General features: G+C 25.1%; 1 protein-coding gene across 1 annotated transcript; it reads right to left on the bottom strand.

Annotated features, from left to right (window-relative positions):
- Positions 1–2,739: 2,739 nt before the first annotated feature.
- On the bottom strand, positions 2,740–13,035 carry LOC122853032 (chromatin-remodeling ATPase INO80-like). Its single transcript, XM_044153236.1, has 13 exons — positions 12,927–13,035; positions 12,679–12,839; positions 12,529–12,608; positions 9,543–12,463; positions 9,017–9,275; positions 8,796–8,923; positions 8,607–8,701; positions 7,768–7,840; positions 6,919–7,077; positions 6,692–6,794; positions 6,276–6,406; positions 5,565–6,093; positions 2,740–3,422 (listed from the first exon to the last, which is right to left on the bottom strand). The coding sequence occupies exons 2-13, from the start codon at positions 12,813–12,815 to the stop codon at positions 2,980–2,982; spliced, it is 5,058 nt and encodes a 1,685-aa protein (XP_044009171.1). The 5' UTR covers positions 12,816–12,839; positions 12,927–13,035; the 3' UTR covers positions 2,740–2,979.
- Between the last annotated feature and the right edge of the window lie 1,097 nt (positions 13,036–14,132).

The following is a 14,132-nucleotide window of genomic DNA, read 5'->3' as shown; positions in this document are numbered from 1 at the left end:
AAAATATATTTTTTACTCCATAAAAATTAAAAATCATAGGATTTTTTAAATTTGAAAAACAAAATCATCAATTTAATAAAAATATAAATAAAGCAAAATGTCTTTATCAATGTATTTCAATAAAATTAATCTTTGATGGGCAATAAAATTTATTATCACTTAAAAAAATAAAAATAAAAATTTTTAGACCATTGAAAGTAAACAGATGTATTGCAGTTGATGTTATTATTTCAAGTATTTGTGCAATTATGTGTATTGCCTTGTCCTTGAGTAAGTTGCGCTTGACAGAATGAAAAATAAAACTGCAAAGTAAAGTAAAAAAATACATCTATAAAAAGAAGGTGAATGAGACTACCTCCTCTTTAAAAATTACTACTGTGCCCTCTTGATTTTTACAATACTGTTAAGTACACTCATTACTCTCTTATTTAGCTAGCCGCCGCATAAGACCATAAGACCATCAAAAGTTAACAAGAAATATTCGAGAAATATATATGTAGCAGTAAGTTACTTTGCTGATTTTATTTTTAAACTTTTTATTTTTTATAATAAAGGGGAATATAAGGTGGATGCACGAAGAAGTTTTAGTGTAAACTGCCACCGAGACGGTAGATACGCGTAAGGAAGCGTAACGCCGCACGTAGAACCTCTGACTCGCGACTTCCGGTCAACAAAAGGATGTACGCATGGTAGAATCGACGCCGACGCCTTGCTAGGTATACAGATATGTACCCCAACTTGATGTCGTCGAAGATGCCGATTTTAAAATATATATATATATTTTTTATTTGTGGTTTAAAATAAAATCAAAATTATCAAATTAAACTAAAAGAATTTTCTTAAAAATTTTTCATTTAAAAATTAATTTAAATATCAAAAAAAAAAAATTAAAATTAAAACACTTGTTTAAGGAAATTTGTTAAAAATTTAATTATCTTTTAATTAATTTAAAAAATAAATATTTAAATGCAATTTATAAAAGACAAAAATTTTAAATACTGACTAGTATATTTAATTTGTAAATTAGAAAAAAAATAATATTTAAATAAAATTTATATATTAAATTTAAAATATAATATTTTTTCATATTTTAACAAGTTTTAAAAAATAATAATATAAATATTTAATTAATTTATTCATGTAGTTATTTATTTTTAAATAATTTGTTGTTGAATTTTTTTTATGATTGTGGTACTGTATGAGTAAAACTACCAATGGAGTTTACCGACCTCTCTTCATCTCATTTAATTATTCATTAGGCACGTGCTGGCATATATTGCCGGACGCACTAATTATACATTATTTTTAATTTTTAATTTTATTTCTTATGCTCATGTTATGCCAGTAGGTCGTAGGACTCTGAGAATTCAATTTTAATCAGATTATTCGCATATATACATACCAAAAAAAGTTAAAATATGCATTGCAAGTTAAAAAATAATTAAAAATAATATATATATTGCATAAATATTTTAAAATGTTAAAAATTGAAATATATTTTTTTTATTTTTTACGTACGTGTGTTTGTACAATTTCACAATTGCTTCATCGAGAATTGGCAAGAGCAGGTGTGATGGCTCGTTGGTCACCCGGCGTTTTGACTTTGCTTTCAACTGTAAACTAATGAGGTGGTCAATTTTTTTTTCAAAATAATATAAAATTATATCAAATAACATTTTAAATAATTTACTTGTAATATTAAACATATTAAAAAATATTTGCATTTTAAATTTTGCAATGTTATTTCTAAATAAACCCGTTGGATTTTTTTTTTTAAAATTACGTTTTCAAAAATAAAAAAAAAAAAAAAGCATGATCATTAAACCCGCATATCCGGAGACGATAAGTCAATTTCCTCCCGAGGAAGGTCAAGATATGTATGTTTTTCTTTTCAAACATATACCGTTTTATTTTGTTAATTACATTTGAAATTGTTATTTTATTTTTTCACGTAACTGAATGGTTTTTTTTATTTATTTATCAATGAGTACTAATGAAAATTAAAATAATAAATGAATAATAAAATTACGGTAACATTAAATTTGCAAATTGACTTTGTCATTTTGATATATAATTTTTGCAATGTGTGTTGTCTCCGTATATATATTAATATAATATGTATTCCTAACATTCTTTTTGACATTCGACACACGGTGTCTCGCACCTGCTTTTGTAACTTGCCTGCGTTAATATCTCATCTTTCATCTCGTTACATCTGACGCTGACTGCACGTATGGAGCATTCGTGAGTATTTTATTTTATTTTTTTGATAATATATAAAGAATAAAAAAAAAAAAAAACAAAAACACGTTCATTTGTGTAATACACAATTGAAATTAACAAAAAGAAAAAAAAAAAGAAGATTAATATAAATTTTCTTAAATATTAAAAATAAAAATTTTTTAATTTTGTAGCTTAATATAGTAAAGCTGAAAAAAATAATATATAGAATTATATTGTGGTAGAATCAAGACGCGACAACGAGGCAACCAGCTGCCATTCAATATGGCCCAAGGTAAAATAATAATAATAAAAAAAATTGTTGCTTTTCATAACAACACTTACTTTTCAATTAATCAAATCACGATTAACACATCATCAAATAAAATAATATTATAATCATCAATTTATTCATCTCAATAAATATATCTAAAACTAGATTATTTTTTTTTTATGTTTAGTTTAAAAAAATTATGAAAAAAAAAACAAACAAAAAATGTGAATTATTAGCGTCAATAATAGAATAATTAAAAGGGATTTAATAAAAAAAAAAAAAATAATAATATAATGAAAATAAATAAATATCCCTTTTGATTATTCAAACTCCATATTATGTCAATAACATTAAATTAATAATAACTATTACAATTTTATTGTGTATAAATTTACCACTAGCACAATTAGTTATTTTTTTTTTTTTTTAAATTAAATATAAACACTTATTTATAATCTTAAATTAATTTGTTAATTTTTTAAATATTACTTTGGATTAATAAACTTGTCATCTTGTTTCGGCACTTGTTGTAATTGTTGTTGTTGTTGTTGCTGTTGTTGTTGAGTATAAAAACCAAATGGTCGTAAATCCAAATTACTAACAGATGTTGATTGTTTTTGTACATTTGTTAATAATACTGGTGATATATTTATTGAACTTGGATTTGGTGATAATGTATTTGATGTTGGATTTGATAATTGATTTGATCTAAGTGGTACTGGTAATGATTTTTGTACACGTTTATTATAATTATTTGTTGGTGTACGTTGTCCTTGATTACCAGGACCAGCTGGACGTAATCTTGGTCTACCTGGACCACGACGTACTCCAGTTGTTGTACAACGTACAGGTGTTATTTGACCACTTGTATTACTTGTATTTACTGTACTTAAACAATCACCTTCAAGACCTACTATTCCTTGTAAACCTGAAACCCCAATTTTATATTATCATAATAATTTATCATTTAAATATATTAATTATTTCAAGTGAAAGTAAATATTTTTATATTTTTTTTTTCCTTCAATTTATAAATGTATCAATTGATGTAAAGTAAAGCTTGTAAATTGATCGAATTTGTAATTTGAATACCATTGTTAAAATTAAAATAATAATTATTAAAAACAAAATGAAGATATAATTTTATTTTTCATGACTTGTATTGTTTTTTAATTTTTGTATATTTTGTATATTTTCAATGGCTTCTCTTATGTTAGTTGAGCATGTTCTTTGAGTTGGAAATAATATAAAAAATAAAAAAATATGTATATGGGTAAGGTGTTTTTTTTTTTTAATCAAAAAAAGAGTTGGCTCACGACAACATCAGTGACGACGAGTACCAAAAAATTTATCCAAGAGAGCAACGAGATCGCAGCTGCCACCATCACAAAATATAAATGCACCTGCTATTATCGACTCACGCCTGAACGGGATCAAAGGCCCCCTGTCTTTCTCTCGAAAAAAAACCATGTCGACCAAATACACAAACATTTTGTTTTAAAAATGTATTAACAATATTTTATTCGCATGACAATTTTTAAATTAAATATACTCAATATATTTTATTTAACCTCAATAAATATTTCAATAGTTATATTTCGAAAAAAATGAAATTATATTGGTTCCGGTGTTATACAATGATGCGGGATAATAATTTAAAATATCAAAGCAATGTATTTTATCACAAGGTTAATTTTAAATTTAAAAAAAATATTATTAATTCAGGTCTACCGGAGATTGAGTAAGAAAAACACAAAAAAAAAAGTTTTAAAAAAAGCAACAGCAGCAACAACAACAACAAAAACCTTCAGATGAAATAAAAATAATTAAAAAGAAAAAAAAAAACATTTAATACCCTTGAGTATAAAGTCGTTTATTCATTTTATAGACTCAGCATTGTGAATAAAAAATACTTGCTAAAAAAAATTTAGGGGATCATGAAAGATTAGTGAGTCATATTGTAAAGATAAAAAAGAAAAAAAAAAAAAAAAACATTCAAACCATTTGCAAAATCTAAAGTAGGGTTGTTAAGTGTAAGAAGAAAAAAAAAAACCAGGAAAATAGGGTAGTGAAAATAGGGTGATAAGGGATTGAGAAAGTATAAGAAAGAAAAAAAAAATAAACGAGTGTGTGGTTAAAAATTTTAGCCACAAAATAATCTATAGAAAAAAGATTGTAGAAAAAAGTGTCAAGGGAGTCGTCACAACTGTTTGAAGCACTTGTGCTTGCACATGTGCTCGCAAGGGAATTTTCATACAAGGGTTTTTGCTTGAAATAAAAAAAAAAAAAAAACATTGAATATACGTGCCAAGGGGGAATTACAACTTAGCAAGTTGAACTAAGCATACCTAAAGGGGCACGTACATACTACATACTGTTAAATTTAATATCCAACCCCCAAAATCACAAAGCCCCATGAGAATCATACCAAGTGCTCTGTGTTTTTAAAGGGAGTAAAAAATTTCTCTCATTCCATAAACTTAAAAAAAATAAAAAAAAAATTTAACTGACAGATAAATGTTTTAAAAATAAACTAAAAGATTAAGTATTATAAACTGTAGGGTAAATAGAAATAATAATTATTATTATTAATATAAAATAATATGAAAATAAAAAAAGACAAAACTATATCGATCTTGAAAATGTCAAACGAGTAATCGGGTCACAGCTTCTCTCTCGGTTATTCTTTGAAGAATGACAAGCTTTATCGTTCATTTTTTATTTATTTTTTTATTCCCCTTTTTTTTTCTCTTATTTTTTCCTCATCATTTCAGGCGCATTCATGAGCGATGATCCGAATTAACACTAGCACGAGCCGATCAGTAAAAAAAAAAAATAAATAAAAATAAAACTATAATGAAATAGAAAGAAGAAAAAAAAAAAAGCATCGTCATCCACGTTGAGCGAATGTCGTGAATATCGCAGGTGCTCAATATGAAAATATTTTTTTAAATTTATTTTAAAAGACAGCTTCTGAATATTTAGATTAAGAAAAATTAAATTTAAAAAAAAAAAAATGCAAAGATATGTAAGGTGTATATATATATTTTTTGTATTTATTTAATATTACCTTGCTGAGCAATCTGATCAGTCGATGAAGATGAAGAAGGAGGTGAATGACACGAACCACCAGGTGATTGTGGTGTTGTACCAATTTGACCAGGTAAAAATCCACCTCGTCCTTTACCACTAACTTGTCCACCACGACGTGATCCACGAGGTCTACCACGTTTACTGGTACCACGTATTGTTGGTCGTATACGTACACCACTACCAACACCAAAACTAAAATGATGACCAAGTTTTGTTACTTTTGATCTATCATTAACACTTGTTGATTGACGATTTTGTTGATTAATATTAATACCAATTGGTCCATCAACATCAACAACAAGTCCTTCATTACTTGTTTCATCTTCTGATTTTAATATTAAATTATCATCAAGTATAATATCATCATTATCAATTATTATTTCTTCATTTAATAATAATTGTGATGATGTATTTTGAAATTCATTGTCTGATTGAATTGTCAATAGATCATTTTGATTTTCAATTTTTATAATATCCTCTGTACATGGTCTTTTATTATTATTAATCTGTTGAAGAAATTTTTTAATTTAATTCATTTAATCATACTGTGTATTTATTAAGTGAGATAATTTAAATTTTTTTAAAAATCATATTTAATTTTTTTTTGTAAATTAATAATAAGAAAATAGAAAGTTAAGGGAATATTATGTATTTGGAGTAATTTAAGTTAAAGGGCAAAAATTTTTACCTTGACCGGATGTACGGTTAACTTCCTTTTCCGGTCCTTTTCCTTGTGATGTTGAGGAATTGTAGTACAATCAATGTGAGTTACATCCTCCAGAGTTGTGTCTTGCTTTCTTTCTTCGCTTCGTTGACTGTCTAAAATATACATACACAACACATGAAGATATAAAAAAAAGAAATAATATTAAATAAAAAAAAAAAAAAAACACATGATAATAATGATGATAAATAAAAAAGAAATGAAAAAAAAAAACATGAAATATTAATTTACCAAAAAGACCATCACAATTCGTTACTTAATTAATTTTTTTTTTATTATTGGTTATTTTTAAATTACCATAAATAATGAGTTTAAATTACAATGCTACTGGAATTTGACATCATTAAATATGTATTTTTTTTATTTATAATTTCACTTACATTTTGCTTCAATTTCTTCATCATCTAGAAGTAATGACACAACTTCTTTTGGTTTTAATGTGTCTGGTTTAAAATTACCACCACTTATGACCATTCTTTGAATCTGAAAATAATTTAACATGTAAATAATAATTTTATTAAATTATTTAGTTGATAAACTTTTTAAATTTTTTAATAATAATAATGTGAAATAAAATAATATTTTTATATTTTTTTTTTATACACACCTCACTTTTTTCACGTGCCCTTTGTAATATTCTTTCTTCAATAGTACCTTTGCAAATTAAACGATAAACAGTCACCTGTTTAGTTTGACCCAATCTATGTGCTCTGTCCATAGCTTGTTGATCCACTGTTGGATTCCAATCACTATCATAAAAAATTACCTGTAAAAATAAAATTCAATCTTAATTATTAATTTACAACATCCTAATTATTAGTATCCTTTTTTTTTTGTTTCTATCTACATAAATTAGACTATTTTCTTTTTTCATAAAAAAAAGAATATTATTTTTTAAATATAAAATTCATCAACAAGTTATTCGTTGAAATAAACCACCTGTTATTTTATTTTTATCATGAAAATATTTAAATGATAAATAATAATTTTTAATAATAATATTTATGTAAATTAATATCATCGATCGAAATATGAAAGTTAACCAGGAAAATAAATATTAAAAATTTGTTAAATCGTTAAATTTGAATATGCAATTGTCGCAACTTATCCGTGACTTGAAAATTTTTTTTTATTATTATTTTTATATAAAATCGAAAATATATTTAGGGAAGAGTCAATGTTTCGCTTGGTTTATGCATAAAACACATACATCACACACCCATTTTAAAACAATACAATTTTATTTGCCGTATATCCGTTAATATTTCAAAACTGATTGATGATGATAAGTCATTCCATTAATTTTATTTTGGTAGTCGAAAGTTAAAAATATAAATTTATTTATTACTTGAAATCATTTCAATTATGTATTATCATCATTTCAGATTTTGGCTGTTAATAATTAAATATTAATTACAAAATAAAAAATATATAATTAATATTTAAAAATACTTACAGTATCAGCAGCAGTCAAATTTATTCCCAAACCACCAGCTCTTGTACTCAAAAGAAAGACAAATATATCCGCTCTAAAAAAAAAAAAAAGATAAATAAATTATTCAAGTATTAAATAATATTAAATAATTATTATTATATGGATTAAAATTATTTCGTGCAATGACCCAAGAATAAATTTATTATGTAAATTAATTTAAATACAACATTCGTGCACTTATTAGTTTTCTATCTTGGGGAAGTTTTTTTTTTTTTTTCTTTCTTTTTAAGCGATTGTCTTGAAAGATTTGGGGTATAATTATTTTACATTTTTGCATTATTGTTTACTCATAATTATTTTTAAAGAAGAAAAAAATAATATTATGTATTACTTTTTAATTTAAAAAAAAATATATAAAACGATGTCTTGATAGCTTGGACTAAAAGTCGGAAAGTTTTTCGAGGTGCAGTTACGTTTCGCCAATTAGGGATTCGGTGCATCAGTTACGCTTCGCTGACAACACAGTAAAAATAAAGAAAATAATAAATAAAAAATAAAAACGTCATGCTAAACCGAACTTGAGCGGCGAAACTCAAGCCTGATCGATATCTGACCGTTCACTAATATGAAAATTTGCATTATCATGGCAATATATATTTAACAATTGATTGAAAATAATAAATAAATAAAAAAATAAATTAAAGTAATATATAATGTAAAATTAAAATGAAATTGGATAACTCTTTTCTTATTATTAAATAATAAAAAAAAACAACATATACATGTATATTAAGTATATCGAATTATAAATTGTTTGATAATATAATAATTGTTTAAAACAATGGTTATTTAATACTCACCGCTTTTGAAAATCTGCAACCATATCCCGACGATCGGAGATTTTTGATGAACCATCGAGGCGCATAAAAGTGTGTTTCCGGTGATACATGTACTCCTACGAAATAAATAAATAAATATATATTAAAATTAAATTTAAACATGACAAAAAACAACATCAACAACATAGCAAATAATATTAATTGTTTTACCTCAAGTAAATCAATCATTTTAGTCATTTGAGAATAAATTAAAACTCGATGACCTTGTTCCTTTAAACGTTTTAATAAATTATCTAAAACTGATAATTTTCCTGCATCAGTAACAAGAGTTTGTTTATCTAAAAAATTAAATTAAAAATCATGAAATTATATTATAATTAAAATTTTTCTATTGTTTATTATTGTTTTAATTTTTAAAAAATATAATATACCTGGAACAATAATATTTGACCAGCCATTAACAGGTGTACATGCTGATAAACCACCAACTGTTTCATGTGAAAACATTGTTGCACTTCGTAAATTATCAACAGCAATTGATGGCTCAAAATCAGGTGTTGATAATAATGCATATTCACATCCAAGTTTAATAATTTTTTTACCAAATGGTCCACCACATTCTTCATGTCTTTTCCAGGCACAAGCTGCACTGCTATCACTGACATACAATTTTCTTGGAGATGCTTGAATCTAAAATTAATAAATGATAAATTAACAAAAATTCATAGATTAATTTTATTTAAATAATAAATTAAAAGTATGGAATTTGTTGGAAAGTTAAAAATACCAAGGAAGTAACCAGCCAACCGTTTGAAATTAAAGGAAATAGACCAAAGTGATAATAATAATTTACTATTTTTTTCTTGCAATTTTTATAATTGTATTTTTTGTTATTTATAATAAAATTATTATTAAAAACACAAGCAAGTAAATTAAATGACGATAAGAAATATTTACCTTGGGATAATTATCACAAATAAATGAAGGCATTGATGTAACTTGGCAACTTCTAATTTCACTTGGTCTAGAACGATGCTGATGTTCAGGTAATAATATTAATTTAATATCATCATCAATATCAGCATTAATATCAGTAACTTGTCCTCTTGTTAATTTAATTGGTATATTACCAGCAATTTTACTACTTCTTAGTATTCTATGTGTCATTGTTTCAGGCATTGTATGAATAACATGATCAGTATGTGTATAAACAGGCTCACCACAAAAAATTCTTTTTGTAAAAATTAAATCAATATTATTTTCTAATAAATTATTATTTTTAGCATCAACAATAAGCATCATATTATTTGGCAATTGTATATCTTCATCAATCCACCAATCATCCCAATAACGTTTTTTTATAATTTTACGTTTAAATATTGTTGCATGACAAATAATATATAATATACCAGAAACATGTAAATAATTTAATTCACTTGGTGATAATCCAATAAGACGAGAAAATGAAAAAATATTATCATCATTATTATTACTATTGAATAATGAATGATGAATATGTTGTGTTGTAAATATACTTAATTTATTATATAATATATGTTTTTTTGATGGTATTGAATGATCAATAATACCATCATTATATAAAAGTGATGGCATATTATAATTTTTAGTAATCATAAAATATGGTGATTTAGCATCACGTCGTTCAAATAATTCTGGATGATTACATACTTTTCTAAATTGCATGACTAGATTCATTAAATTTGAGGTAAAATTTTTATCATTCATTGTTGAATCATTACCACCATTACTACTACCACCACCACCAACAGTATAATGTAATAAATCTTCAATTCTTATTTTTTGTTTTAATGCTGAATATAATAATTTTTGTCTTCTAGTTAATGGACAATAAACCATTATTTCAATTTTATCTGATAATTCATTTTCAACATCTTTTTTAATTCTTCTTAACATAAATGGTTTTAATATCATGTGTAATCTTGATAAATGTTTTTCATCAATACCAGTTTTATTTTCAGCATGACTTTCAATGTCTTTTGAAAACCATTCATTAAATTCATCATGTGAATCAAATAATGTTGGCATTATAAAATGTAATAATGCCCATAATTCAGCCATACTATTTTGTATTGGTGTACCACTTAATAATAAACGATTACGACAACTAAAACCTAATAAAAGTTTCCATCTCATGCTACTTGTACTTTTAATTGCTTGTGCTTCATCTAATATCATATATTGCCATTTAATTCTATTAAAATATTTATAATCAGTTATAACAAGTTGATAACTTGTTATAACAACATGAAATGATGCATCTTTTGTATGTAAATCTTTTGTATCCCAAAATTGACGTAATATTTTACGTTCTTGTGGATTACCCCAATATGGTACAACTTTAAATGGTGGTACAAATCTAGCCATTTCTTGTTGCCAATTATGGAGTGTTGATGCTGGTGATATTATTAAAAATGGTCCCCAAACAGAATAACGTTCAGCAACATGACATAAAAATGCTATTGATTGTACTGTTTTACCAAGACCCATTTCATCAGCAAGAATACCACTTATACCTTGGTCATATAAATTTGCCAACCAATTCATTCCTTTTAATTGATAACCTTTTAAATTACCCATGAATATTGATGGTTGTGGATGTTCAAGATTATCTGGTGTATTATTTAAACAAAGTTCTTTATTTGCTGATGATGTTGCTGCTGATGCTGAAGTATCAAATTGTCTTGTTCTTGATCTATCATGATCAAATGCTTCAATTGCATTTTTTTTAGCTTTTTGTTTCATTATTTCACTATCATAATCATCAATGTCAGCTAAACGTGGTATTTTTTCTTCATCAAGTTGACTTAGTATTCGTAATTGTTCTTCTGGTGATGATTTACCTAATTTTTTTGACATAAAATGTGCATAAAGTTCAGTTTGTGTTATTAAAAAATTTAATTTTCTTTGTTGACGTTTAACTTCAATTAATTCAACATCCATTTTACGTTGTTCTTCAGCTTCTTTTTCAAGACGTCTACGTGTTTCACGTTCAACACGATCATAACGTTTCCAATATGTTTGCATTTCACGTGTTAATCTTTTAGCACGCCATACTGTTTCTTTCATATTTTTTTGTGAATGCATTGCTTTTTGACGCCAATATTTCATACAATTTTGAGCAACTTTTTTACAACTTATTAGCATTTCTTTATGATTATTTGTTTTAGATCTTTGTATTTTACCAAGTTCTTTTTTTGACATCATAATCCATATTTTACGTCTTCTTAATGCCATCATTTCTGGACTTTTTGTTGTATGTTTTTTTTTACCTCTTGCACGTGATTGATTTTTCATCATAATATCCAATTCACTATCATCAAATTCTTCTTCTTTTGGAATTATTTTATTCCATTCATTTTTATTTAAATTATCATTACCACAACCATCACCATAATCATAACCATCACCATTATTATCATCATTATCATCATCATCATCACCATCATTGCCTTTATCTTTATCTTTATTTTTATTTGGTGGTTTACGAGGTTTTATTATTTTTTCTTTTTTTATTTTAACTATTTTTTTATCTTTCTTTTTTTTATTGCCAACAATTAGCTTTTGATGATCTGGAAATCTATCAATATTTGACAATAATCCAGAGCTGTAATATTGATACTGTATATTGTCTGGTTTTTGATAAAATTTACCCTGATATTTTTTTCTAAGTATATGAAATTTTAACATATCTTGAAAATCTTCTTCAGTTATTGGCTCATCATTGTCTGTACCAGACTGACTATCTGATGAATCACTTAACAATACATCTTGTAACCAAGCTCTTTCATCACCAATATTTTCCATATTATACAATCTCAGCTTGCTTATTCTTGCTTCTAAAAAATTAATAAATAAATTAGCAAAACTCATCAATAATAATAATATTTATAATTAAATATACCTTCTCTCTCGTTGAGACCACTATTTGAATAATTATCATCATCACCAGATAGCTCTGAAGACATTGATTTTTTATCATCACTATAAAAAATAATAAAACACAATTAATTCCATCAATTATAATTGTTAACTACCAAAAATAAATACTTGCCTAACATGGTCTTTGAATAATTCTTTCACTTGTCCCAAAAATGGATAAATATTCAAGCTTCTTTCTAGTCTTTGAAGATGCAGAGGAAGTGCCATTTCTACATCATGTCCCATTTTTATATTTTTTTGGACAGACATTCCACAATTATTTAATTTTATCTACTAAAAAACAAAAAAATTAATAAACAAATTGATTAGATATCAAACTTATTATTACACTAACAATAACAATAATATCAATTTGTTTACACTGTATTGTTGATGACAGCTGATTATTATAAATCAAAAAATTATTAATTCAACTATTGACCACTTACACTTTTATTATTTACAATTTATATATTTTATTAAACAATTGTGCATCACTAGATAACACTAATTAATAATTATATAATAAAAAATTGACACAAAAATTCACTAATAACAAAAAAAAAAATATATATTTGAGGTTATAAACACACTATGATGATTATAAAATAAGTAAACAAACACTTGGATGATAACGAAATTTTTTTTGATGTGTTTGTTTTTCTAAATAGATTATTTAATTATTGTAGATAATTGTTTAGAAAAAAATTTATAAATTTATAACTGTTAATGTTGCACACGAAAATTCTATTATTAATAAGTACATAGTAAGCAAAGAGAGAAGGGATTTAATTTGTCCAGTTTATAGTTGCTATAAATTACATACATTTGGCCGGTGATATAAAAAAAAAAAAAAAAAAAAAAACATTGCTGGCTGCCATTTTTTTTTTGGCTTGTTCTAGGTGGCGTTACTGTTTGAGAGGGAAAATTTAAATGTTTAATGGCCATATGGGCTGGTACCCAGGCTGTATATTTTTTTGTACATTTATTATACATTTTGTTAATAAAAAAAAAAAAAAAATTTAAATGTTTAATAATTGTTTTTCACAATTTATATAATATATTTGTATATACTTGTTTTCCTAATATTTATTACTCAAAAATTAATTTTAATTATTAAATAATTTAAAATATGAATACCTATATTTTTCAATAATTAAAATTAATTGTTGAGCAATAATTCTGATGAAAACAATATGGATATTGTATCCAGCAAAAATATCAAAACGAAGCTGAGCAGATGGCCGGAGACTAAGTATATAGGTTTACTTATAAATATTTTAAATTTTTTATTTATTTTTTGCTAATGATAGAACTAAAAATTCACCTTTGAGATTATATTATTATCTACTGAATATGCATATGATGCAACAAAACTTAAGTTGATAAATTATGTGAACCAGTCAACTGGTGCAAACGTTTCTCCGTTCTTTTCAGACTTTTCGCCAATATTCTCCGTCATTTTGATGTAGTCGTGCCTTTTGCGATTCAAATATTATTATTTGAAAAAAAGAAAATATATAGAAAATTCACGTTTGCCCAAAAACAACACCACCAACAAAAACAAACACCAAGCACTAAGTATAC

This window comes from Aphidius gifuensis, linkage group LG3, assembly GCF_014905175.1.
Source record: "Aphidius gifuensis isolate YNYX2018 linkage group LG3, ASM1490517v1, whole genome shotgun sequence".
Lineage (NCBI taxonomy): Eukaryota > Metazoa > Arthropoda > Insecta > Hymenoptera > Braconidae > Aphidius > Aphidius gifuensis.
This window is presented reverse-complemented; position numbering and strand designations above follow the sequence as displayed.